This window comes from Phasianus colchicus, chromosome 12 (assembly GCF_987193195.1).
Source record: "Phasianus colchicus chromosome 12, bPhaCol1.hap1.1, whole genome shotgun sequence".
NCBI lineage: Eukaryota > Metazoa > Chordata > Aves > Galliformes > Phasianidae > Phasianus > Phasianus colchicus.
Window position 1 is genome coordinate 18,926,705 of NC_143447.1, and position 26,969 is coordinate 18,953,673.

Consider the following 26,969-nt stretch of genomic DNA (forward strand, 5'->3'; position numbering starts at 1 on the left):
CGCCCCCCGCACAGCGCTGCGCAGCCCCGCGTTCCCCTCCCCTCTTCTCCTCTCTTCTCTCCTACCCGCCCCGCGGCGCCGCCACCGCCCCCCGCCCTGAGGGACTCTTTTCTGGCGGAGGGATTCGGGATGACGGGAAGTTCCGTCACCGAAATCAAGTTTTTAAGAGAGCTTTTTAAATTTTATTTTATTTTATTTTATTTTTTACGGGAAGGGGCCGAATAAATAAAACCCACTGCCGGGCGCGGGAAAATAAAATAAATTAAAAATTAAAAAAAAAAAAAAATGACGGCCCTATGGGTGGATGTAGTCCCGGCTGCGCTCGAGGCGCGCGGCGATGGCGGCGGAGCGGCGGCGCGAGGCGGCGGTGGAACTGCGGCTGGCGCTGCTGCGGTGCGGGACGGGGCGGCGGGAGCGGGGTCCGGTCGTGTGGGCACGGCGCTGAGGGTGGGCGTTTGGTGCTTTGGGGGATACGCAGATAAACGGAGCGTTCGGCGAGGGATAAAGCGCCAAGAACGCGCGACTGCCGCACCTTAATGCTCGTTGCTCTTGCAGGATATATGAAGAGGGGAAGAAAAGCGTCCCTGAACGCCCGTGTCTCTTTGAGGTAAAGCTGTGGGCGGGAATAACGCCTCGGGTTCCCGCTCTGTGCTCGCGGCGCTGCTCGAGGCGGCGGCGGGAACGGCGCGAGGGCGGGAAAAGGCGCCTCAGCCAACGCCCCTCAGCAGGGCAGCGAGGGCGAATCTGAGATTCCTTCACCCTCAGCCACGGCCGTGAGTTACGCCGTGTCTGCAAACGCAGCTTTCGAGAGAAACTCAAAGACGAAGTGACTAAAAGATGTTTTTAGCCGATGTTCTGTCTCGGGTTGCGTGGTGGCTGCAGCCCCGCGCCTTAGAGCAGCTGAGCTTTATGTACGTAGCGTATCTGTACTATTATCTTTTTTTCCCCAGGATGATGTAGAGATCTGTTTCATTGATGGTAGCTGCAAAAGTCCCGTTGAAAGATTTTGGAATGGAAGCAGCACGCTGTATGTCCTGCAGCAAGCGGTGAGCGTGCCTCTTAGTTTCAGACTTTCAAACGTCATCTAAACTGTTTGTTTTCTTCCCGTCCAATAGTCTCACGCGTCGTGCGTTGCTCTTGCAGGGCCGCAGTGAGGGCAGCGACCCAACAGGAGAAGCAGGAGCGGAGGATGCCCTTCACACCTCTCAGCTCACACCCACAGAGGGCACCAACCCGGCTGCGCTGCCCGTCCAGAGAGCAAAGTGGGTGCTCGCACGTCTGCCTCCCTCCCCTCATTTCAGTGCACTTTTCCTTCTTTTCTTTTGCCCCTCTTGCTAATATTCAGCACCTGCTCTATTTTTGATCCTTCAAAGTTAAATACTTACCAGTTTAACGACGACCTGAGCATTGTTCTTTCTGCAGAATGGCACCCTTGCTAGAAGTATTTCCAACAAAGTGTAGCTGAAGTCCTGGTGCTGGAAAAGCATTTGTGAGCTGTCCCACTGTGCTAAGGGGACCTCACTGCAGGTGTGCACAGAAAGATTAGTAGGACTGAAGTGCCTGTCTTTTGAGGGCTTTGGTTTGAGAAGTCTGATCAGGATTTAATCATTCAACTGTTACTGAAATACAAGACAGGGTAGTGAATCGTAGTGATTTGCTTGCTTAACTAACTTATCCCTTTCGTATCCTTTAATTTTAAAATTCAATTGTAGGTTTAGGACTTTTTTGTGGGTATTATATTGTATGAAATATATTCTCAGTTATCATAGAATCACAGAATGGCCTGGGTTGAAAAGGACCACAATGACCATCTAGTTCCAACCCCTCTGCTTTGTGCAGGGTTGCCAACCACCAGACCAGGCTGCCCAGAGCCACATCCAGCCTGGCCTTGAATTATGATATATTTCTTAATATATTTTTTCTTATAAGAAGATGATTATGATGCTGCATCCTTTCTGTAAAATGGTATAGTGTCTGCTGATGAGGCAGGGCAGACATGAGTTCTTACTGTGGTATTATTCAATGTTCTACATAACAGATAAATTTTGTTATACTTGCTGATATCCAGTTCTTTCCTGTTCACATCCCCAGGCAGCTTATTTCCTTGTATACGATGGTACAAAATCCAAACATGACCCATTTGAAGATCAATGAACTGGTTGTGCTTCCACCCCTCTGGATACGGTGTGATGGCTCCGACCCTGAGCATACTTACTGGCTTGGAGCTGAGCCTCTCAAAGCTGGAAACAAAATCACAGGGATCAGTTTTCATATGGTTAAGTGTGATGGTGAGTTTATAACGTTACATATAAAATTGAATCAGGAAGGCTTAAAAATGAGGAAAAACTAACAAGTGGATGCTGCCTTTGTGTGATGTTGGCTTCTAATCCTTGTTTGCTTTTTTGAAAAAAGAAAGATGTCTGTGTGCAGTGTGGATGTAACTTTTAAATATCTTGTATGCAACAGTGTCTGTGCAGGCCTACCTTCGCTCAGGTGCAGTGACTTAATAGACATTTAAATGTGATCCTACTGAAAATGAAAGCTTAAATGCAAGAAACACTACTCCTTTCTAGAGGACAATGTGAAGCTGAATGCAGTACTGAAGAATTAATTCTACATGCTAAATATAACTTGCATTTTTTTAATTCTTTTTTTGCAGGTCCCACAGCTGATAAAACCTGTTTTGTGAACCTAGAAGAACTCAAAACGGCACATAAAGTCAAACACCATTCATCTATTGTAGGTCTTTTTCATGTGGCATTGCTTATAATTTATTTTCTGTCTATAATGCTGATTTAGGGAAGCTTTGTAGATACTATTTAGAAAATCAGCACAACACTGCAGAATCATAGTCTCTTCAGAAGTAACATTTGGGCTTTCTGACTTGTATTTGCCTCTCCTTAGCCAATATTTTCTTTGTGTGAAGTACTTCCAAAAAATATTTTGCATCAGTACAAAACAGTGCTATGTTGTGTTCTAAAGATTTGTAAAATCTGTTCATTCTAGGTGACAACAAAAGGATTTGCTCAGTATGAACTTATCAGTGCTGCTGCAATGGATGACACAACTCTAGGATCTGAAAGCAATATTTCTATCGATATTACGTGGCACACTGTGGATAAGATTCTGCAGGCACCGCCGCTTTGTTCAGCTGCCATGTTGGTCAGTAAGGAGCCCGGGCTCTTTTCTCTGCTTATGTCATTAGTAGTGCAGGGGATAGAAAACACGTTTGGCTCTTGCCATTTATGTTTGTTGTTTATGTAAGAAATATTCTACGTAAGCAGTGTAGTGTATTCGTAAGAAAAACTATTAATTAACCTGTATTTCCTTAGTGAAAATCTTAAGACACCTGATTTCTCAAGTTTGAATCTGACATAATTTTCTGGAACTTTCAGAATATTATGATGGAGTCCGGGGACCCCAGGAGTCCTGTGTATCCCCTCTATAGAGAGCTGCAGTTTCTCCTTGTAAGTAAAAATGAGAAATTGCAGTTTCAGATATACGTAGAATGGTGATTTTTGTGTGTGTGTTAATAATTTACTCTATTTAAGACTCTATATAGTTTCTCAAAGATATTTGGAAGTGTTTAGTTCAGAATAAATTTTGAATTGATTTCATGAATCTTAAATACTCAAAGGACAAACTAGCAATGCCAAAGCCAGGAAATGTAAGAGGCTTCAAAATTCATGGCTCTGCAGAGCTGTGTGGTTCCTGGGGAAGTTACCTACATTTTGAAGAGTGATATATGCAGAACCTCAAATAGTAACTGTTGGGTGTTTCTTTGGTTTTGATGCTGCTTTTAGGCCCTGGCTGAAGGCTTGAAGACAGGTGTGACGGAATGGCCTGAGCCCTTAGAGACCCAACCAGCTTTTGAACTGGTCCAGGAATTTCTGCTGGGTAATTGTTGCTTGTTATGTGGGAAGGGAGGGATGTCACCTTTCACAGAAGCAAAAGAAAATCAACATAAAACTTCTAAATTTTTAGAATTAGAGATTGTAATTTCTGTGCTGTAATAAGTCACAGAAAGCAGTTGGATAGATTAATTAGTCCCAATGTCTTGTACAAAAGGAAATAAAGGTAATAATTGTTTCTCACAAAATAAGATGGTTATGTTTAGCAGGCAGTTGAATGAGTTCTGTTTGCATCTTTCAAGTTACTTGACGTGCACATGAGCGTCTGAAGGTGCAGTGTGTCCCAGGGAGCAGACAGCAGTTCTTTGACAGCTTAAAGTGAAGTACTCCCAGCTGCTGGCAGCTTCTGAAAGCAGCTCAAACTGAGCAATAGCAGTCTAATCAGAAGCTGAAGGTATTACTAAATGAACCTAGAAAGAACATCAGGTGAATACACCAAAACGTTTGCAAATGGAACTGTATGTTTTTCACAAATGAATACGGAGATTCATGGTAGAACTTGGAGACAAAAATTATCTTTGACAAATGAATTTGGGAGAAAACCAGAGGCACTGACTAGCTTGCTTGTCACCCCTCATGGCATCAGCCCTGGAATGTAGGGAGTTAATGCTTAGCTACAAGAACACTATAAAGGTGGAGAGGGAAATGTGCATGTCATAATAAAGCATACTAAGAAAGTGATACATGCGTATTTCAAACCAAATGCTTGCCCAGTAGAAACAACTTAGAAATGGATACATTTTGTCTGTTAGTCATCCAGCAGAGTCTGTGTCACTTCTGGTGTGCGCCCAGGAGTTATAACCAGCCCCAGGGGTGGTTGGGCTGTTCTTTCATGATGAAGACATTTATTTTCTCCTTTCCTAGATTTGAAGAAGAAACTGGATGGGTGGTGTTCATCAGGAAATAAGAATGAAACAGAGGTATATGCAATTTCCAGTTTCTTTGTCATCTCATTCCTCTGGCAGATAGTTATTTCAGATTTTGATTATGTTTTGTACATTACTTATGCAGACATGTGAATACATAGATGTAATGATGTAAAGGTCTGTCGCTTTCTGCTTTTGCAGTTTAGAAATAATAGAAAAAGCCTCGAAAGGCAAAATGAGAAGTTCCGTGGCTGCTCTCTGTTGGAAAGTCCACTGTAGTTTTTACTGTCAAGAAAATCTCCCTGTTCTGGGCATGTCCATTGTGTCCATTATACATAATTTTCATATAGTTTCGCATTCAGTTGGTAATCTTGTAGATACTTGGACTATTTTGGTATGCTTCTTTCCCTTCCTTTTTAACTTCAGTTGAAGGTCTTTAAATCTTAAGCATCATTTTTCATTTAAACTCTTTCAGAGTATCAAAAGTGACACTGCTGCAGTGGACAGTTCAATAAAATCAATCTTCAGCGAACGAGGAGACCTGGATTTTGTTGAACAATTATGGTGCAAAATGAGAAGTAAGTGTAGTGTTTTGTTGTGGTGGCTTTTAGTTGTTGTGGTTGTTGTTTTTTTTGACCCATCCACTGTCCTTTAATTCTTCTCTGTACCTACAATACTGTATTACTTTCTTGAGGAAATTAAAGTAAACTTCTGAGTTTTATGTACGGTTCAGTTCTTCAGAAAATTGTTACTTTTTTCTAAAGGAGCTAATTTTAGGTATGTAAAACCATGCACTTTCTCACAACATACGAAGGCATTGCAACATCTAGCAGGAGACACTGTATTTCTTTAGGATTATAACAGTACTAAACAGTCAGGAGTGTGTGCCTGCTCTGTAGCTAAAAACCAGTGATCTGTCAGAGTGACTTTCTAGATCTGAAAGACTTAAAGTTGATAAAGCTGCATGCTTTGTCATTCTTGTTGTAGGACTTACATTCTTCACAAAAAGCAGTGCCATCTGTCATAGAATCCTTAGACTGGAAGGGACCTTTAAGGTCATCTGGTCCAACTCCCCTGCAATGAACAGGGACATTTTGGCTATCTGTTCTTTTTAAATGAGCAGTTAAGTTTTTGCAAGTACTTGTTGGCTGTTACTCACTGAGCAGCTGAAGGGAAAACCTGGATAGATAAATAAAACATGGCATCATTTTTCTGAAGGTGTCTGTTCCTATCAGGAGCTGGTAGAGTGTCTCACGCTGGTCATAAAATTCCTGGAGCACGGTGAAATACAGCCATGGGTATGTAATCTATTTCACAATGATTTTATCTTTTTCAATTACTCGAAGCAGAGTCTAGCTCTTAGTATTTAGTTGCCCCTTATTTCCATGTTGTTTTGCTGAGGTTTTTTTTTTTGCTTGTCACAATTTGCATGTTTCCATGGTGTTGCATTTCTAAATAATACTGTGCTGTTTTGTACACAGTTACCACAGGAAAACTTGTTTGACTTTCAGATTCATCAAGGGAGTAGCAGTTTGCTCAGTAAACTGGTCCAGCAGTCTTATCATGGCAAGGTGGAAGCCGTGTCCCTCAGTGGTATCACTCCAATTCAGATGCTCTTGGAGATTGGTTTGGATAAGATGAAGAAGGATTATGTCAGCTTTTTCATAGGTAAGCCAGGAATCTGTTGTCATGATTAGAGATCCATGGGAAAAGGCTGCTGTGCTCAGGAAATAATAGCAGGTTCCAGTCGCTTCAATTTCACTTCTGCCTGCCAGCTCCTGCAGTGCTGTTCCCAGCCTCCTTGGTATTCATGCTGTCATGCTGTGTGTGTGTCTTCTCAAAATTAAAAAATGAATTTGTTTCCAAATAACTGCACTTAGTAGAACTCTGCAATTCTTTTTCTAATTGAAAAAAATCTCATGGTTAAACTTACTGTAACATAATGTCAGATGTACATAATGGGGCTGTTCTGTTTTCTTACCTGTCTGCTGTAGGTGATAAAATAAGATCTTCTTGCTCTTTCTGCCTTTTCTTCTACGGTCTACATGGGTTAAAGGAAATCAGGCAAGGGTGTTTATATGTAATAGCTGTGTTTGTACAGTCCATAGTATGTAGATTTTTTATTTTTTTTTATATTTAATTTATTTTTAGTACATATTGTATAATCCAAATCAAAGCTGGGCTGGAACAGTTTTTGTAATGTACGTTTTTTTTCTTGAAAGCATCATGGCTTTGTTTTTAGTATTACAGCTTTATTTTTTTTCTGAATGCAGAAGGGATATTATGTTTGCCACTGTACTTATCCACTTCCTTCATCTCTTTCTTTCTTAATTTATTTCTTGCTTTGTCACACTTGATCTTTCATTTTCATATTTGTTATATCTAAACCTGGGTATCCCAAGGAGGGTGGTTGTCTGAAAGCATGGGATGACCTGTGTGGTGCTTCCATGGAGCCTTGGCAGTATGTAAGATACTGCCCCTACCCTGCCACTTCAGTGGCTTTGTTCCTTGTTTTGAGTTAGTAATCATGTTGATAAATAACATCATCTTCCATCTTAGTGGCTGCACTTGTTTTCCTTAAGTAGAATTTGCTGGTAGGTTACCTGGCTGTTCCTGTATTTCACCTTATGATCTCTGATAATTGCTTTTTCTTGTTCACTTTACAGGCCAGGAACTCACAACGTTAATCTATTTGGTGAGATTCTTTATTTTTAACTCTTAATGTACAGCCCACTAGGTGAGGGGGGGGGAATAGCTTTCCCATAAGCTGAGCAACTGAATTGCAAATAATGAGAATGGGACAGCATAAGGCAGAAATGTCATTATGTTGTTTCCTTATTCATATATTATTTCCCATTTGTCTGGTGTTAGTCATTGTCAGGCACCAGAATTCTGACTTTGTTCTGATTCTGCTGGGCCGTTCTTTATATGTTTACTTCTTCAAAGAGCAACAAAATGATTTTACTAAGCAGAGAGCAGGCTGTGTGTGTAGAAACTGAGGGTCCAGTTAAGAGCTGAAGCTGTTTGCTTTTCCAGGATTACTTTGTTTCCACATCAGTAGATCTACAAGAGCAAGTTCATCGTGTTCAAAAGCTTCATCATATGTTGGAAATAATGGTCAGCTGTACAGTCTTACTTCAGTTTAAAAATGAGAACCTCTTCCCTTTGACACAGTAATTATTTCATTTTTACTTTCTAAATGGCATTAACAGACAGACTCTCTTTGATAGTAGTAAGTAAACTTTAAAAAAAAAAAAAAAAAAAAGCAATCTGAGGATTTAATTAATTTTGCATTAGGTTTATGCAGTGTTGCACCAGTGTTCATCCAAGGAATGTAACTTGTTGTTTCATATTACTCTAGAACTTGCCTGAAATATTATAAAGAAAATCCTCTGAATGAGAAGCAAGTGTTTCAGCTGCCGATCAGACCAGCCCTTGTCAAGAAGTTCTATCAGAAGTAAGATCACCTTCCATGTTTGCAGCGCTCAGTTCAGGTTGTGAATTCAGGTCTGAGCACCTGACTGAATGTGGACTTTTTTTTATTATTCTATCAGTGATCACCCAGAAATATGGAAGGTGGACATAACCAGTGGGCATGGCCAAAAGGAGGTTAAAACAACGTGGCAAGTTAGTGCTAAGCCTCCAGTTGAACATATGCCATCGAACAATATAGGTAAGGAATATTTATGGTGAAATGAAATAATGGAAGTACACATTTAAAAAATTTTTATGCTGGGTTTACTGAGTATGTATATTTTCTTATGTATGTATGTTCAGCAAAACTGAAGCAAAGCGGTCTTTCATTAAGAATATGAGGTGGAATTTACAGAACATAAAAGACTTTCAGAAGGTCTGACCTTCTGCCTTCTTAATTTGACTGAGTTATGTTTTTAGTGTTAAAATGGCAGAAGATTTCTAAGGATGACTTGACTGTTTAGTATCTTCCGCAGCATCTTACAGCTTTTAAAATCTTTGCCCGTGTATCTGAGGATGGGTCTGAAGAGAAACTTATCTGTTGCTAGATACTTACATCCAGTCTGGGAAGCAAACAGGCTCTAATGAGAGGAGACGTACCTTGCTTCATAAAATCAAGTGTAGAATAAGTGAAAATGCATGAAGACAGGGAAGAATTAAGAATATAGACTGCTGTAGAAGTGTCTGGGGTGGGAGTGAAGGGGAGGTTAGTCACAGGGCAATGCTTTGTAAAGCTTGACCGTCTTCCTCAATTTTTTGTCATGAAGGGCCTCTGTCACTAAAACTTTATTTCAAGGAACAGGTTTCAAAATTCCTACGTTATCTACATTTGTTCCTTCTGAAAACGCTGGCTAATCACATCTTTTGTCTGTGCAGGTCTCTTTTGCGATTCTGCAGTAAATGGAAGCAGTGAAGAAAGGATGTATTTTGTTGCAATGGCTGAGTGCAGTCAGGTGCATTTCACATAAACGCACATTACTGTGCAGGCAGGTGCTTGAAAGGTACAGTAAGGGGGGAGGTGCAGCATTATCTGCATCAGCAGCGTGTTGGAAAGATTCTGGCATTTGGAGAACAATGCATCTTACTGAGTTCTTTGCTTTAGTATGCTCATACAGTGTGACATGCAGCCCTAATTCATCTATACCTATCCAGTTTGTTTATAAACGTGCAATTATGAATGTACAGAATAATTGTTTTGGTAATATAGTCGATATTTTGGTACATAAACATTCAATAAAGTTCTGCACTTTGGGGTTTAAAATTTTATTTTTGCTCATTAAGAATGCACACAGACACTGTTCAAAGCTATTAAGCCAACAAAACAAGCAGTGTTGTCATGGGTATTTTTTGTATCAAGAGATATTTCGTCCTTCAGATATTTTTGGAAAGCCATTCATCCAGGGCATTATGAATCTCTACAGTTTGGTTTTCTTCATATCTGAATTTACACTTTGGAGTCTTCCTGGCTGGTCTCGTTTCTGCTGCTCAGTTCAGTGTTTCCCTCAGTTACTTCGGCAGTGCTGTCATGCAGACTTTTGCGTTACTCTCTGAAGAAATATTCAGTATGATTGCTTGGGCATAATCATTTAAATATGTTGGGTTTAATTACTGACAGTAACACATGGTTGAACATAAGATACTGCGTATAACTTTTTGGTAGTTTCAGTGAACAATTACATAACGTAATATATGGTGAGTTATGCTATATGTATGTTGATTAACCCAGTTGTGTGGTTGTATGAGGTAAACCTAACTCCCTATTAAAAAACTGTAGAGAGAACCATCCTGTAGTGTAAATCTCACACGGTAGTTATCTTTGAGAAATCACTTCAACTCTACTCCACACCTAAATACTAAAGTATCATTCTAACTTGCAGCCATGAAATAACTTAATGTTTAAGTGGTACTCTGGGAATATTTGAATCACTTTCCATTTTAAAACAGTGCTTATCTCTTCAAATAGCAGCTATGTGGTAATGAAAAGTGAAATGATGAGCAGATTGAAAACAGAATTTGCAGATTTTAATCACTTGAAATGTGTGCTGGCAAGGTTAGAATCACTTTCATCGTATCTAGCTATTCCATATAATCATTACCAAAATAACAAGAAACAGAATTTGCTGCTTAAAACTTAAAGAAAATAATGCAGAAAGAAAATATATTTCAGGTTTTATTAAAATTTCTAAATTATATTTTGAGAATTGAGTTTAAAAAAATTAGAAGCAGGTCTGGACAGAGCTGCATGGACAGAGCAAATAACATTTATTCACCTTTACAACGGTGCAAAAGGAGGCACTTGTGGTAAGTGTTTCATAATGCAGCTGAAGTACTGTACTGTTTTTCTTACACAAAAAGAGTGCTCAGTTGTGCCATTTTTATCTGTGATTTTGGAGGAAGAACAGGAGTAGGACAATACATGATGAGTATATCTCAGCAGCATCTATGTCTGCTTGGCTGTGTGGATCAACAGGTTCCCCCCAGCCACTCATTAAGGAAATTCCAACCATACCTTAAAAACAAAGTGATAATTCTGCAGTTTATGCATAATTGCTAAGCCCTTGATAGAAGTAGAAGCATAATTACAGAATGAATACTTATTACCATGCTGCTCACTGTGCCAGGTGTTGTAAGAGTGCCATACATTTGCGTGAGTCTGTAAGAATACATAAGAGCATATGCACACTGTAACTGTTACATTGTAGGCAATGCAGGAAGATAGTGGAGAGGAGCTTCTGGATTAAGGTGTATCTGAAAATATTGCATCATTTCTTCTAAGTATATCATGGAAGCTTTCATTTCTTATAAAAACCACAAACATTTATGCAATATGCCTTCCTTAAATTCCTTGAGGTGCTCATAGAGGTTACACACAGCATTCAGTATAGTGTCCTGTCCAGCATCTCTTATCTTGGATGTCTTTGCCTAATTTATTGAGGTTAGTGAGTGTTTCTTTCTATGAGTCACTGCAGTCACTCTGAAAAACTGAGTTCATTTCACCAGACCAGGATTTTATTCCATGTTTCTAGGCTAACCTGGACATTTTCTTACTCAACCAGTTTTGCAGTGTTTTTCAAGGGGGCATTTAAACTGCAAGAAGTATTAAGTTGTCGCAACAAAGGGCTACGTCAAGCATCTTTCATTGCGTGTGATCCCTGAATATGCATTAGTGGTCTGAAATCAGGTTGCCTCAGCTACTAAATAAATTTGATGTGCCATTTGGAACTGGCATGGTTACAAAGCTGTATTTCTGTTTAAAGAGCAGGACGAAAAGCTTAATCAGTGTGCTAAAAATTCTCACTTCACACAACTTAAAATTCAATTTAAATTTTACTTTAATTATATGTGTGCTGCGTTGTATGCTCCACTTCCACCGAGCTGCAGTCCTGGTGCATGTTCACCTGTTTTGTAACCTTTTTCAGCAACTGCCTAGATGTACACAGAATTAGTTATTATTTGAAAAGCAGAGCTAACAAATTTGCTAATATCCTAAATCCTAATATGGATTTAGACCATGCAGGGATCTCTCCATCCTCTCCAGGCCCCTTTTTCTTTCTCCTCCCCTTGGCTTCTGTCTGCTCTCATGCTGCTTGGCTGTAGCTTGTTGGAAGCAGTGTGTTGCTGAGCAGCCATAGCAGACTGACCTGGTGCTATTCCACCATGTAATGTCTTTCATGCATTTTGACTGCGTTTCTGGCTTTTGTGCCTATCTTTCTTCCAGCTGATGGTTTTTTAAAACTTCATTGGAATTTTGTGTGTCCTGAGATAGGGTCTTGTCTGGAACTGGCCACTGAGATTTTGGAGCACAGTTATTAACTACAGAGGACTATATCTGTCTGTCTATCTATCTATTCACCTATAATTTTACCTGGAATTCTTAGTGTACTTTCCTGTAGTGCCCCTTCTGTAGAGTTTTGTGAATAGAAACTGAGCATGCAACTGAAGTAAGGAAAACATTGATAATTTACCCACAGATTACTAAAAGTAATCCCATGTTTCACACAATCTCAAACTTCTCAAAGCACAGATTGGCATAATCATTAAAATAATTGATCATGCTTATACTTTGCCAGCCACCATACTTTTCTTGGAGAACCTTCAAAAATAAGAATATAAAGAATCAATAGTGTTACCTGAAGTTCATTTTCTTACTAACAAAGACTTCTTATCTTTGGAGCTGCTGAAATGTAAGTAATACAGCAATGTATTTTAAATGCAAATGAACAGAAAATGATTATTAGCACACTTAAAAACATGCAGGCGTCTTTAAACATTTTTCTAATGTGATGTAGTCCTTAGATGTAGGAACATGTCCTATCAGAAACATTTACCTTGAGACATTTCACCAATTTTTCTGGCCTGTGGTAGGTCCCAGTGATAGAGGCTCACAATGAGGATAATACTGCTCTCTAGAAGGCCATTAATTGTGTCATTGCAGAACTATATTCCTTTCTCATTCAATTGTTCTTAAGAAGGAGAACAGCTTCCTTTGTTTTCTTGTAACTCTCAACTTTGTCCTCAACAACCAGAGGAAGTTCTGGGATCTCCTCAATGCGGTGACCTAACATGACATTCAGTTACCCAATGACCCTGGTCATATGCATGCATTTCAAGGTAGTGCACTGCGTGTTCAGAAACAAAAATGAAAAAATAGGAGATCTAATGGAGGTGTCCTGAAAACAGCAGAGAAGTTCCAGTGCAGTCTTACTGGCCTGCCTCAAACAATACTCAAGTAAATTAAGCATGATCTGTGGTTTCTATGAACAGAAATTAAACCAAACTGCTATTTAATTCAAAATTCAACCTCATTTTTCATGATCTTTTAGGACAAGACTGATGTCAGCAACACACACAGAGGTAGCTCAGCACTAACTTCTATCACAGTGAAAGCCCCAAATTACCGCACAAAGTTGTACATAAAAATACTCAACCCACTGAAGGAGGGGACCGCATCCTTAATTTGAAAGGGAATTTATTATCCAAAAGAAACATTTCAAGCAATTTCAGAGTAGCCTCTAATGCTCAGGCTACGCAAATATTGCCAGTAGAATTCCCACCTTTAGACATGACCAGTGCTGGAAGAGCTGATGCTGCCAAGGCAGAACAGATGGCGTAACGTTTCTGAGTTACGTTCACCCTGCGGTGCCAGCGTCGCCAAGTCTTGGTTGGGGCAAACATGCGGCCTCCACGGCACATCTAAGTATCTACAGTTAAGAACAACCTTTCAGAACTGTGTTTTCCAATGTGCCCCTTTAACACTTGCTCAGCATTAACTGTTCGTCAGCCATCTGTACCAGTTCACTGACAGCAGGCAACTGTCACTGAGCACAGAGTAAGACGCAAATTACGACATCATGGCAAGACAGCATCCAACACGAGACTCAACACTTCTGCAGTAAAAAAAGACAGAAGAAATCATCCTGTTCAATAAAACAAGTCTGAATTTGCACAGAGATTGTTCTAATGACATTTTTCACAGTGATCTGAGGTTTGAGGACAGTCATTACCTCAAGAAGTAGGATTCAATTTCATATTGAGATTATTAAAAATAATTTTGCCCTGGATGATCTGAGACTCACGCTGATGTGAGCAGCAGCTATGAAAGGATACATTTCCAAAGGCACCCTGGCCAGAGCGGTGAGTTCCACCACCTCGTACTCGAGGAATACGAGCAACAGCTCTCCCAGTACCCCAAGACTCGGCACTGGTCTGATGACCTGCAACAGAAAAGAGTTCAGTGCAGAGAGTGAGTGTCAACACTGCTGTTTTCCCAAAGCCACAGATTTGTTGAGCCTGGGACGAAGCATCAGAACTTCCACTGTTATCATATGGTTCAGAAACACGGACCATTGAAGTGGAATCTCATCATTTCAGCAAAGCAAAACCTGATCAGGTAAAACAACTCTTACAGAATCTGCTTAGGTCAGAATCAAGTATGGAAACACAACAATTTCTAAACTTGACTTTTAACATGGAAGTCTGCATTGGCACTGCTGCTCCTAGCAGATTAAGATGTTTGTGAACCGCTGTCAGAATTAAATTTGAAAATGCTCCCACTAATTCCTTTGGAAGAAGTAGATATCTGCATCTACTAGCTTCTGAGGCAACTCTAGCTAACAGCTATTTGTACAGGTTTATTTTAAGTAAATGCCACAGATGAAAGTCTCATGTAATCAACATGGAGCAGGGGATTAAAAAACACAGCATTTCACTGAAGTTTTTTGCCTGACAAGGTTACGTCTCATACAATTTAAAATCAGATTGTTAACAGTCAGAATAGTTTCCCCGTGTTCTCTTCAAAATCTAACTAAACAATGCTTCTGTTATTTCAACTCTGAATTTCTTCCCCTTTCAGCCCAGCTGCATTAAAATCAACAGTTCCCACAGCATTTCCATCCATTCTGGGAACAAACCATACCCGCGAGCTCGCTGACAGCATAGGGCTGCCTGTTGTTCTTGCGCAGGTTGGTGTGAACGAAGTTCACGACGTCAGGGCGAATGGGAGCCTTGAACACCGCCGGCAGGGTGACATTCTTGCCGGATGCTTCCCCCTTTTCAGAGTAGACAGATATCAACGGTCGAGCGCAAGCCTGAAAAAGAAAAGGAAAAGCTCTTAAGAACAAGTAAATTAGGTTGCTATCATTCAAATCCCTCTGCTATTGCTCAGAATTGAATGTGTCTGCAGCTCAACAGTGCCAGCATGATAACAGCATGCGTTATGGCCGCGCCTCACCATGACGGCAGCGCAGACCCCGCGTGCGCCCGCCTGCCTCCGCCGCTGCCCCACCGGAAAAGGAAGTTCGCGTGCCGGCGCCGCCGCTACCAGCGCTGCTGTGTCCCTCCGCGCCCCGCCCCGCCCCGCCCCGCCCCCCTGACGCTCCGCCGCCCTCACGCGTCACCTCAGCGCCCCCCGCACAGCGCTGCGCAGCCCCGCGTTCCCCCTCCCCTCTTCTCCTCTCTTCTCTCCTACCCGCCCCGCGGCGCCGCCACCGCCCGGCTGCGCTCGAGGCGCGCGGCGATGGCCGCGGAGCGGCGGCGCGAGGCGGCGGTGGAACTGCGGCTGGCGCTGCTGCGGTGCGGGACGGGGCGGCGGGAGCGGGGTCCGGTCGTGTGGGCACGGCGCTGAGGGTGGGCGTTTGGTGCTTTGGGGGATACGCAGATAAACGGAGCGTTCGGCGAGGGATAAAGCGCCAAGAACGCGCGACTGCCGCACCTTAATGCTCGTTGCTCTTGCAGGATATATGAAGAGGGGAAGAAAAGCGTCCCTGAACGCCCGTGTCTCTTTGAGGTAAAGCTGTGGGCGGGAATAACGCCTCGGGTTCCCGCTCTGTGCTCGCGGCGCTGCTCGAGGCGGCGGCGGGAACGGCGCGAGGGCGGGAAAAGGCGCCTCAGCCAACGCCCCTCAGCAGGGCAGCGAGGGCGAATCTGAGATTCCTTCACCCTCAGCCACGGCCGTGAGTTACGCCGTGTCTGCAAACGCAGCTTTCGAGAGAAACTCAAAGACGAAGTGACTAAAAGATGTTTTTAGCCGATGTTCTGTCTCGGGTTGCGTGGTGGCTGCAGCCCCGCGCCTTAGAGCAGCTGAGCTTTATGTACGTAGCGTATCTGTACTATTATCTTTTTTTCCCCAGGATGATGTAGAGATCTGTTTCATTGATGGTAGCTGCAAAAGTCCCGTTGAAAGATTTTGGAATGGAAGCAGCACGCTGTATGTCCTGCAGCAAGCGGTGAGCGTGCCTCTTAGTTTCAGACTTTCAAACGTCATCTAAACTGTTTGTTTTCTTCCCGTCCAATAGTCTCACGCGTCGTGCGTTGCTCTTGCAGGGCCGCAGTGAGGGCAGCGACCCAACAGGAGAAGCAGGAGCGGAGGATGCCCTTCACACCTCTCAGCTCACACCCACAGAGGGCACCAACCCGGCTGCGCTGCCCGTCCAGAGAGCAAAGTGGGTGCTCGCACGTCTGCCTCCCTCCCCTCATTTCAGTGCACTTTTCCTTCTTTTCTTTTGCCCCTCTTGCTAATATTCAGCACCTGCTCTATTTTTGATCCTTCAAAGTTAAATACTTACCAGTTTAACGACGACCTGAGCATTGTTCTTTCTGCAGAATGGCACCCTTGCTAGAAGTATTTCCAACAAAGTGTAGCTGAAGTCCTGGTGCTGGAAAAGCATTTGTGAGCTGTCCCACTGTGCTAAGGGGACCTCACTGCAGGTGTGCACAGAAAGATTAGTAGGACTGAAGTGCCTGTCTTTTGAGGGCTTTGGTTTGAGAAGTCTGATCAGGATTTAATCATTCAACTGTTACTGAAATACAAGACAGGGTAGTGAATCGTAGTGATTTGCTTGCTTAACTAACTTATCCCTTTCGTATCCTTTAATTTTAAAATTCAATTGTAGGTTTAGGACTTTTTTGTGGGTATTATATTGTATGAAATATATTCTCAGTTATCATAGAATCACAGAATGGCCTGGGTTGAAAAGGACCACAATGACCATCTAGTTCCAACCCCTCTGCTTTGTGCAGGGTTGCCAACCACCAGACCAGGCTGCCCAGAGCCACATCCAGCCTGGCCTTGAATTATGATATATTTCTTAATATATTTTTTCTTATAAGAAGATGATTATGATGCTGCATCCTTTCTGTAAAATGGTATAGTGTCTGCTGATGAGGCAGGGCAGACATGAGTTCTTACTGTGGTATTATTCGATGTTCTACATAACAGATAAATTTTGTTATACTTGCTGATATCCAGTTCTTTCCTGTTCACATCCCCAGGCAGCTTATTTCCTTGTATACGATGGTACAAAATCCAAACATGACCCATTTGAAGATCAATGAACTGGTTGTGCTTCCACCCCTCTGGATACGGTGTGATGGCTCCGACCCTGAGCATACTTACTGGCTTGGAGCTGAGCCTCTCAAAGCTGGAAACAAAATCACAGGGATCAGTTTTCATATGGTTAAGTGTGATGGTGAGTTTATAACGTTACATATAAAATTGAATCAGGAAGGCTTAAAAATGAGGAAAAACTAACAAGTGGATGCTGCCTTTGTGTGATGTTGGCTTCTAATCCTTGTTTGCTTTTTTGAAAAAAGAAAGATGTCTGTGTGCAGTGTGGATGTAACTTTTAAATATCTTGTATGCAACAGTGTCTGTGCAGGCCTACCTTCGCTCAGGTGCAGTGACTTAATAGACATTTAAATGTGATCCTACTGAAAATGAAAGCTTAAATGCAAGAAACACTACTCCTTTCTAGAGGACAATGTGAAGCTGAATGCAGTACTGAAGAATTAATTCTACATGCTAAATATAACTTGCATTTTTTTAATTCTTTTTTTGCAGGTCCCACAGCTGATAAAACCTGTTTTGTGAACCTAGAAGAACTCAAAACGGCACATAAAGTCAAACACCATTCATCTATTGTAGGTCTTTTTCATGTGGCATTGCTTATCATTTATTTTCTGTCTATAATGCTGATTTAGGGAAGCTTTGTAGATACTATTTAGAAAATCAGCACAACACTGCAGAATCATAGTCTCTTCAGAAGTAACATTTGGGCTTTCTGACTTGTATTTGCCTCTCCTTAGCCAATATTTTCTTTGTGTGAAGTACTTCCAAAAAATACTTTGCATGAGTACAAAACAGTGCTATGTTGTGTTCTAAAGATTTGTAAAATCTATTCATTCTAGGTGACAACAAAAGGATTTGCTCAGTATGAACTTATCAGTGCTGCTGCAATGGATGGCACAACTCTAGGATCTGAAAGCAATATTTCTATCGATATTACGTGGCACACTGTGGATAAGATTCTGCAGACACCGCCGCTTTGTTCAGCTGCCATGTTGGTCAGTAAGGAGCCCGGGCTCTTTTCTCTGCTTATGTCATTAGTAGTGCAGGGGATAGAAAACACGTTTGGCTCTTGCCATTTATGTTTGTTGTTTATGTAAGAAATATTCTACGTAAGCAGTGTAGTGTATTCGTAAGAAAAACTATTAATTAACCTGTATTTCCTTCGTGAAAATCTTAAGACACCTGATTTCTCAAGTTTGAATCTGACATAATTTTCTGGAACTTTCAGAATATTATGATGGAGTCCGGGGACCCCAGGAGTCCTGTGTATCCCCTCTATAGAGAGCTGCAGTTTCTCCTTGTAAGTAAAAATGAGAAATTCCAGTTTCAGATATACGTAGAATGGTGATTTTTGTGTGTGTGTTAATAATTTACTCTATTTAAGACTATATAGTTTCTCAAAGATATTTGGAAGTGTTTAGTTCAGAATAAATTTTGAATTGATTTCATGAATCTTAAATACTCAAAGGACAAACTAGCAATGCCAAAGCCAGGAAATGTAAGAGGCTTCAAAATTCATGGCTCTGCAGAGCTGTGTGGTTCCTGAAGAAGTTACCTACATTTAGAAGAGTGATATATGCAGAACCTCAAATAGTAACTGTTGGGTGTTTCTTTGGTTTTGATGCTGCTTTTAGGCCCTGGCTGAAGGCTTGAAGACAGGTGTGATGGAATGGCCTGAGCCCTTAGAGACCCAACCAGCTTTTGAACTGGTCCAGGAATTTCTGCTGGGTAATTGTTGCTTGTTATGTGGGAAGGGAGGGATGTCACCTTTCACAGAAGCAAAAGAAAATCAACATAAAACTTCTAAATTTTTAGAATTAGAGATTGTAATTTCTGTGCTGTAATAAGTCAACAGAAAGCAGTTGGATAGATTAATTAGTCCCAATATCTTGTACAAAAGGAAATAAAGGTAATAATTGTTTCTCACAAAATAAGATGGTTATGTTTAGCAGGCAGTTGAATGAGTTCTGTTTGCATCTTTCAAGTTACTTGACGTGCACATGAGCGTCTGAAGGTGCAGTGTGTCCCAGGGAGCAGACAGCAGTTCTTTGACAGCTTAAAGTGAAGTACTCCCAGCTGCTGGCAGCTTCTGAAAGCAGCTCAAACTGAGCAATAGCAGTCTAATCAGAAGCTGAAGGTATTACTAAATGAACCTAGAAAGAACATCAGGTGAATACACCAAAACGTTTGCAAATGCAACTGTATGTTTTTCACAAATGAATACGGAGATTCATGGTAGAACTTGGAGACAAAAATTATCTTTGACAAATGAATTTGGGAGAAAACCAGAGGCACTGACTAGCTTGCTGGTCACCCCTCATTGCATCAGCCCTGGAATGTAGGGAGTTAATGCTTAGCTACAAGAACACTATAAAGGTGGAGAGGGAAATGTGCATGTCATAATAAAGCATACTAAGAAAGTGATACATACGTATTTCAAACCAAATGCTTGCCCAGTAGAAACAACTTAGAAATGGATACATTTTGTCTGTTAGTCATCCAGCAGAGTCTGTGTCACTTCTGGTGTGCACCCAGGAGTTATAACCAGCCCCAGGGGTGGTTGGGCTGTTCTTTCATGATGAAGACATTTATTTTCTCCTTTCCTAGATTTGAAGAAGAAACTGGATGGGTGTTGTTCATCAGGAAATAAGAATGAAACAGAGGTATATGCAATTTCCAGTTTCTTTGTCATCTCATTCCTCTGGCAGATAGTTATTTCAGATTTTGATTATGTCTTGTTCATTACTTATGCAGACATGTGAATACATAGATGTAATGATGTAAAGGTCTGTCGCTTTCTGCTTTTGCAGTTTAGAAATAATAGAAAAAGCCTTGAAAGGCAAAATTAGAAGTTCTGTGGCTGCTCTCTGTTGGAAAGTCCACTGTAGTTTTTACTGTCAAGAAAATCTCCCTGTTCTGGGCATGTCCATTGTGTCCATTATACATAATTTTCATATAGTTTCGCATTCAGTTGGTAATCTTGTAGATACTTGGACTATTTTGGTATGCTTCTTTCCCTTCCTTTTTAACTTCAGTTGAAGGTCTTTAAATCTTAAGCATCATTTTTCATTTAAACTCTTTCAGAGTATCAAAAGTGACACTGCTGCAGTGGACAGTTCAATAAAATCAATCTTCAGTGAACGAGGAGACCTGGATTTTGTTGAACAATTATGGTGCAAAATGAGAAGTAAGTGTAGTGTTTTGTTGTGATGGCTTTTAGTTGTTGTGGTTGTTTTTTTTTTTTTGACCCATCCACTGTCCTTTAATTCTTCTCTGTACCTACAATACTGTATTACTTTCTTGAGGAAATTAAAGTAAACTTCTGAGTTTTATGTACTGTTCAGTTCTTCAGAAAATTGTTACTTTTTTCTAAAGGAGCTAATTTTAGGTATGTAAGACCATGCACTTTCTCACAACATACGAAGGCATTGCAACATCTAGCAGGAGACACTGTATTTCTTTAGGATTATAACAGTACTAAACAGTCAGGAGTGTGTGCCTGCTCTGTAGCTAAAAACCAGTGATCTGTCAGAGTGACTTTCTAGATCTGAAAGACTTAAAGTTGATAAAGCTGCATGCTTTGTCATTCTTGTTGTAGGACTTACATTCTTCACAAAAAGCAGTGCCATCTGTCATAGAATCCTTAGACTGGAAGGGACCTTTAAGGTCATCTGGTCCAACTCCCCTGCAATGAACAGGGACATTTTGGCTATCTGTTCTTTTTAAATGAGCAGTTAAGTTTTTGCAAGTACGTGTTGGCTGTTACTCACTGAGCAGCTGAAGGGAAAACCTGGATAGATAAATAAAACATGGTATCATTTTTCTGAAGGTGTCTGTTCCTATCAGGAGCTGGTAGAGTGTCTCACGCTGGTCATAAAATTCCTGGAGCACGGTGAAATACAGCCATGGGTATGTAATCTATTTCACAATGATTTTATCTTTTTCAATTACTCGAAGCAGAGTCTAGCTCTTAGTATTTAGTTGCCCCTTATTTCCATGTTGTTTTGCTGAGGTTTTTTTTTTTGCTTGTCACAATTTGCATGTTTCCATGGTGTTGCATTTCTAAATAATACTGTGCTGTTTTGTACACAGTTACCACAGGAAAACTTGTTTGACTTTCAGATTCATCAAGGGAGTAGCAGTTTGCTCAGTAAACTGGTCCAGCAGTCTTATCATGGCAAGGTGGAAGCCGTGTCCCTCAGTGGTATCACTCCAATTCAGATGCTCTTGGAGATTGGTTTGGATAAGATGAAGAAGGATTATGTCAGCTTTTTCATAGGTAAGCCAGGAATCTGTTGTCATGATTAGAGATCCATGGGAAAAGGCTGCTGTGCTCAGGAAATAATAGCAGGTTCCAGTCGCTTCAATTTCACTTCTGCCTGCCAGCTCCTGCAGTGCTGTTCCCAGCCTCCTTGGTATTCATGCTGTCATGCTGTGTGTGTGTCTTCTCAAAATTAAAAAATGAATTTGTTTCCAAATAACTGCACTTAGTAGAACTCTGCAATTCTTTTTCTAATTGAAAAAAATCTCATGGTTAAACTTACTGTAACATAATGTCAGATGTACATAATGGGGCTGTTCTGTTTTCTTACCTGTCTGCTGTAGGTGATAAAATAAGATCTTCTTGCTCTTTCTGCCTTTTCTTCTACGGTCTACATGGGTTAAAGGAAATCAGGCAAGGGTGTTTATATGTAATAGCTGTGTTTGTACAGTCCATAGTATGTAGATTTTTTATTTTTTTTTATATTTAATTTATTTTTAGTACATATTGTATAATCCAAATCAAAGCTGGGCTGGAACAGTTTTTGTAATGTACGTTTTTTTTCTTGAAAGCATCATGGCTTTGTTTTTAGTATTACAGCTTTATTTTTTTTCTGAATGCAGAAGGGATATTATGTTTGCCACTGTACTTATCCACTTCCTTCATCTCTTTCTTTCTTAATTTATTTCTTGCTTTGTCACACTTGATCTTTCATTTTCATATTTGTTATATCTAAACCTGGGTATCCCAAGGAGGGTGGTTGTCTGAAAGCATGGGATGACCTGTGTGGTGCTTCCATGGAGCCTTGGCAGTATGTAAGATACTGCCCCTACCCTGCCACTTCAGTGGCTTTGTTCCTTGTTTTGAGTTAGTAATCATGTTGATAAATAACATCATCTTCCATCTTAGTGGCTGCACTTGTTTTCCTTAAGTAGAATTTGCTGGTAGGTTACCTGGCTGTTCCTGTATTTCACCTTATGATCTCTGATAATTGCTTTTTCTTGTTCACTTTACAGGCCAGGAACTCACAACATTAACCTATTTGGTGAGATTCTTTATTTTTAACTCTTAATGTACAGCCCACTCGGTGAGGGGGGGGGGGGGAATAGCTTTCCCATAAGCTGAGCAACTGAATTGCAAATAATGAGAATGGGACAGCATAAGGCAGAAATGTCATTATGTTGTTTCCTTATTCATATATTATTTCCCATTTGTCTGGTGTTAGTCATTGTCAGGCACCAGAATTCTGACTTTGTTCTGACTCTGCTGGGCCATTCTTTATATGTTTACTTCTTCAAAGAGCAACAAAATGATTTTAGTAAGCAGAGGGCAGGCTGTGTGTGTAGAAACTGAGGGTCCAGTTAAGAGCTGAAGCTGTTTGCTTTTCCAGGATTACTTTGTTTCCACATCAGTAGATCTACAAGAGCAAGTTCATCGTGTTCAAAAGCTTCATCATATGTTGGAAATAATGGTCAGCTGTACAGTCTTCCTGCAGTTTAAACATGAGAACCTCTTCCCTTTGACACAGTAATTATTTCATTTTTACTTTCTAAATGGCATTAACAGACAGACTCTCTTTGATAGTAGTAAGTAAACTTTTAAAAAAAAAAAAAAAAAGCAATCTGAGGATTTAATTAATTTTGCATTAGGTTTATGCAGTGTTGCACCAGTGTTCATCCAAGGAATGTAACTTGTTGATTCATATTACTCTAGAACTTGCCTGAAATATTATAAAGAAAATCCTCTGAATGAGAAGCAAGTGTTTCAGCTGCCGATCAGACCAGCCCTTGTCAAGAAGTTCTATCAGAAGTAAGATCACCTTCCATGTTTGCAGCGCTCAGTTCAGGTTGTGAATTCAGGTCTGAGCACCTGACTGAATGTGGACTTTTTTTTATTATTCTATCAGTGATCACCCAGAAATATGGAAGGTGGACATAACCAGTGGGCATGGCCAAAAGGAGGTTAAAACAACGTGGCAAGTTAGTGCTAAGCCTCCAGTTGAACATATGCCATCGAACAATATAGGTAAGGAATATTTATGGTGAAATGAAATAATGGAAGTACACATTTAAAAAATTTTTATGCTGGGTTTACTGAGTATGTATATTTTCTTATGTATGTATGTTCAGCAAAACTGAAGCAAAGCGGTCTTTCATTAAGAATATGAGGTGGAATTTACAGAACATAAAAGACTTTCAGAAGGTCTGACCTTCTGCCTTCTTAATTTGACTGAGTTATGTTTTTAGTGTTAAAATGGCAGAAGATTTCTAAGGATGACTTGACTGTTTAGTATCTTCCGCAGCATCTTACAGCTTTTAAAATCTTTGCCCGTGTATCTGAGGATGGGTCTGAAGAGAAACTTATCTGTTGCTAGATACTTACATCCAGTCTGGGAAGCAAACAGGCTCTAATGAGAGGAGACGTACCTTGCTTCATAAAATCAAGTGTAGAATAAGTGAAAATGCATGAAGACAGGGAAGAATTAAGAATATAGACTGCTGTAGAAGTGTCTGGGGTGGGAGTGAAGGGGAGGTTAGTCACAGGGCAATGCTTTGTAAAGCTTGACCGTCTTCCTCAATTTTTTGTCATGAAGGGCCTCTGTCACTAAAACTTTATTTCAAGGAACAGGTTTCAAAATTCCTACGTTATCTACATTTGTTCCTTCTGAAAACGCTGGCTAATCACATCTTTTGTCTGTGCAGGTCTCTTTTGCGATTCTGCAGTAAATGGAAGCAGTGAAGAAAGGATGTATTTTGTTGCAATGGCTGAGTGCAGTCAGGTGCATTTCACATAAACGCACATTACTGTGCAGGCAGGTGCTTGAAAGGTACAGTAAGGGGGGAGGTGCAGCATTATCTGCATCAGCAGCGTGTTGGAAAGATTCTGGCATTTGGAGAACAATGCATCTTACTGAGTTCTTTGCTTTAGTATGCTCATACAGTGTGACATGCAGCCCTAATTCATCTATACCTATCCAGTTTGTTTATAAACGTGCAATTATGAATGTACAGAATAATTGTTTTGGTAATATAGTCGATATTTTGGTACATAAACATTCAATAAAGTTCTGCACTTTGGGGTTTAAAATTTTATTTTTGCTCATTAAGAATGCACACAGACACTGTTCAAAGCTATTAAGCCAACAAAACAAGCAGTGTTGTCATGGGTATTTTTTGTATCAAGAGATATTTCGTCCTTCAGATATTTTTGGAAAGCCATTCATCCAGGGCATTATGAATCTCTACAGTTTGGTTTTCTTCATATCTGAATTTACACTTTGGAGTCTTCCTGGCTGGTCTCGTTTCTGCTGCTCAGTTCAGTGTTTCCCTCAGTTACTTCGGCAGTGCTGTCATGCAGACTTTTGCGTTACTCTCTGAAGAAATATTCAGTATGATTGCTTGGGCATAATCATTTAAATATGTTGGGTTTAATTACTGACAGTAACACATGGTTGAACATAAGATACTGCGTATAACTTTTTGGTAGTTTCAGTGAACAATTACATAACGTAATATATGGTGAGTTATGCTATATGTATGTTGATTAACCCAGTTGTGTGGTTGTATGAGGTAAACCTAACTCCCTATTAAAAAACTGTAGAGAGAACCATCCTGTAGTGTAAATCTCACACGGTAGTTATCATCTTTGAGAAATCACTTCACCTCTACTCCACAACTAAATACTAAAGTATCATCCTAACTTGCAGCCATGAAATAACTTAATGTTTAAGTGGTACTCTTGGAATATTTGAATCACTTTCCATTTTAAAACAGTGCTTATCTCTCCAAATAGCAGCTATGTGGTAATGAAAAGTGAAATGATGAGCAGATTGAAAACAGAATTTGCAGATTTTAATCACTTGAAATGTGTGCTGGCAAGGTTAGAATCACTTTCATCGTATCTAGCTATTCCATATAATCATTACCAAAATAACAAGAAACAGAATTTGCTGCTTAAAACTTAAAGAAAATAATGCAGAAAGAAAATATATTTCAGGTTTTATTAAAATTTCTAAATTATATTTTGAGAATTGAGTTTAAAAAAATTAGAAGCAGGTCTGGACAGAGCTGCATGGACAGAGCAAATAACATTTATTCACCTTTACAACAGTGCAAAAGGAGGCACTTGTGGTAAGTGTTTCATAATGCAGCTGAAGTACTGTACTGTTTTTCTTACACAAAAAGAGTGCTCAGTTGTGCCAATTTTATCTGTGATTTTGGAGGAAGAACAGGAGTAGGACAATACATGATGAGTATATCTCAGCAGCATCTATGTCTGCTTGGCTGTGTGGATCAACAGGTTCCCCCCAGCCACTCATTAAGGAAATTCCAACCATACCTTAAAAACAAAGTGATAATTCTGCAGTTTATGCATAATTGCTAAGCCCTTGATAGAAGTAGAAGCATAATTACAGAATGAATACTTATTACCATGCTGCTCACTGTGCCAGGTGTTGTAAGAGTGCCATACATTTGCGTGAGTCTGTAAGAATACATAAGAGCATATGCACACTGTAACTGTTACATTGTAGGCAATGCAGGAAGATAGTGGAGAGGAGCTTCTGGATTAAGGTGTATCTGAAAATATTGCATCATTTCTTCTAAGTATATCATGGAAGCTTTCATTTCTTATAAAAACCACAAACATTTATGCAATATGCCTTCCTTAAATTCCTTGAGGTGCTCATAGAGGTTACACACAGCATTCAGTATAGTGTCCTGTCCAGCATCTCTTATCTTGGATATCTTTGCCTAATTTATTGAAGTTAGTGAGTGTTTCTTTCTATGAGTCACTGCAGTCACTCTGAAAAACTGAGTTCATTTCACCAGACCAGGATTTTATTCCATGTTTCTAGGCTAACCTGGACATTTTCTTACTCAACCAGTTTTGCAGTGTTTTTCAAGGGGGCATTTAAACTGCAAGAAGTATTAAGTTGTCACAACAAAGGGCTACGTCAAGCATCTTTCATTGCGTGTGATCCCTGAATATGCATTAGTGGTCTGAAATCAGGTTGCCTCAGCTACTAAATAAATTTGATGTGCCATTTGGAACTGGCATGGTTACAAAGCTGTATTTCTGTTTAAAGAGCAGGACGAAAAGCTTAATCAGTGTGCTAAAAATTCTCACTTCACACAACTTAAAATTCAATTTAAATTTTACTTTAATTATATGTGTGCTGCGTTGTATGCTCCACTTCCACCGAGCTGCAGTCCTGGTGCATGTTCACCTGTTTTGTAACCTTTTTCAGCAACTGCCTAGATGTACACAGAATTAGTTATTATTTGAAAAGCAGAGCTAACAAATTTGCTAATATCCTAAATCCTAATATGGATTTAGACCATGCAGGGATCTCTCCATCCTCTCCAGGCCCCTTTTTCTTTCTCCTCCCCTTGGCTTCTGTCTGCTCTCATGCTGCTTGGCTGTAGCTTGTTGGAAGCAGTGTGTTGCTGACCAGCCATAGCAGACTGACCTGGTGCTATTCCACCATGTAATGTCTTTCATGCATTTTGACTGCGTTTCTGGCTTTTGTGCCTATCTTTCTTCCAGCTGATGGTTTTTTAAAACTTCATTGGAATTTTGTGTGTCCTGAGATAGGGTCTTGTCTGGAACTG

The 26,969-nt window shown here is 40.4% G+C and overlaps 3 protein-coding genes and 2 non-coding genes across 5 annotated transcripts; 2 read left to right on the forward strand and 3 right to left on the reverse strand.

Annotated features, from left to right (window-relative positions):
* Positions 1-304: 304 nt before the first annotated feature.
* Positions 305-9,512, forward strand: ZWILCH (zwilch kinetochore protein). The gene is made up of 18 exons (XM_090149174.1): positions 305-393; positions 556-607; positions 951-1,046; positions 1,144-1,262; positions 2,092-2,288; positions 2,660-2,739; positions 3,007-3,162; positions 3,396-3,467; positions 3,804-3,897; positions 4,776-4,831; positions 5,253-5,355; positions 5,996-6,075; positions 6,289-6,445; positions 7,444-7,472; positions 7,814-7,950; positions 8,139-8,234; positions 8,332-8,450; positions 9,128-9,512. Exons 1-18 carry the CDS (start codon positions 338-340, stop codon positions 9,217-9,219), a joined length of 1,791 nt encoding a protein of 596 aa, XP_090005300.1. The 5' UTR covers positions 305-337; the 3' UTR covers positions 9,220-9,512.
* Positions 9,513-12,652: 3,140 nt separating this feature from the next.
* LOC149916309 (large ribosomal subunit protein uL4) lies at positions 12,653-15,096 on the reverse strand. Its single transcript, XM_090149175.1, has 5 exons — positions 14,982-15,096; positions 14,667-14,838; positions 13,859-13,965; positions 13,306-13,444; positions 12,653-12,809 (listed from the first exon to the last, which is right to left on the reverse strand). Exons 1-5 carry the CDS (start codon positions 14,982-14,984, stop codon positions 12,706-12,708), a joined length of 525 nt encoding a protein of 174 aa, XP_090005301.1. The 5' UTR covers positions 14,985-15,096; the 3' UTR covers positions 12,653-12,705.
* LOC149916310 (small nucleolar RNA SNORD16) lies at positions 13,509-13,608 on the reverse strand. The gene has a single exon (XR_016470546.1). It is a non-coding gene; the product is annotated as a small nucleolar RNA SNORD16 (small nucleolar RNA).
* On the reverse strand, positions 14,051-14,122 carry LOC149916311 (small nucleolar RNA SNORD18). Its single transcript, XR_016470547.1, has one exon. It is a non-coding gene; the product is annotated as a small nucleolar RNA SNORD18 (small nucleolar RNA).
* Positions 15,097-15,169: 73 nt separating the features above from the next.
* LOC116225472 (protein zwilch homolog) lies at positions 15,170-24,444 on the forward strand. Its single transcript, XM_031587866.2, has 18 exons — positions 15,170-15,322; positions 15,485-15,536; positions 15,880-15,975; positions 16,073-16,191; positions 17,021-17,217; positions 17,589-17,668; positions 17,936-18,091; positions 18,325-18,396; positions 18,731-18,824; positions 19,704-19,759; positions 20,181-20,283; positions 20,926-21,005; positions 21,219-21,375; positions 22,374-22,402; positions 22,748-22,884; positions 23,071-23,166; positions 23,264-23,382; positions 24,060-24,444. The coding sequence occupies exons 1-18, from the start codon at positions 15,267-15,269 to the stop codon at positions 24,149-24,151; spliced, it is 1,791 nt and encodes a 596-aa protein (XP_031443726.2). The 5' UTR covers positions 15,170-15,266; the 3' UTR covers positions 24,152-24,444.
* The last annotated feature ends 2,525 nt before the right edge of the window (positions 24,445-26,969 follow it).

What these genes read in the sequence shown, in the direction of transcription:
- ZWILCH (XM_090149174.1), top strand. Translation starts at nt 338, where the DNA reads ATGGCGGCGGAGCGGCGGCGCGAGGCGGCGGTGGAACTGCGGCTGGCG. An exon ending in TTTGTTCAGCTGCCATGTTG is followed by an intron (nt 3,163 to 3,395) that starts GTCAGTAAGGAG and finishes TGGAACTTTCAG; the next exon opens with AATATTATGATGGAGTCCGG. An exon ending in AACCTCTTCCCTTTGACACA is followed by an intron (nt 7,951 to 8,138) that starts GTAATTATTTCA and finishes ATATTACTCTAG; the next exon opens with AACTTGCCTGAAATATTATA.
- LOC149916309 (XM_090149175.1), bottom strand. An exon ending in GCCAGGGTGCCTTTGGAAAT is followed by an intron (nt 13,445 to 13,858) that starts GTATCCTTTCAT and finishes GTAGATACTTAG; the next exon opens with ATGTGCCGTGGAGGCCGCAT. An exon ending in AGCACTGGTCATGTCTAAAG is followed by an intron (nt 12,810 to 13,305) that starts GTGGGAATTCTA and finishes ATGTCATGTTAG; the next exon opens with GTCACCGCATTGAGGAGATC.
- LOC116225472 (XM_031587866.2), top strand. Translation starts at nt 15,267, where the DNA reads ATGGCCGCGGAGCGGCGGCGCGAGGCGGCGGTGGAACTGCGGCTGGCG. An exon ending in GGTCCAGGAATTTCTGCTGG is followed by an intron (nt 18,825 to 19,703) that starts GTAATTGTTGCT and finishes CTCCTTTCCTAG; the next exon opens with ATTTGAAGAAGAAACTGGAT. An exon ending in GAAATAAGAATGAAACAGAG is followed by an intron (nt 19,760 to 20,180) that starts GTATATGCAATT and finishes AAACTCTTTCAG; the next exon opens with AGTATCAAAAGTGACACTGC.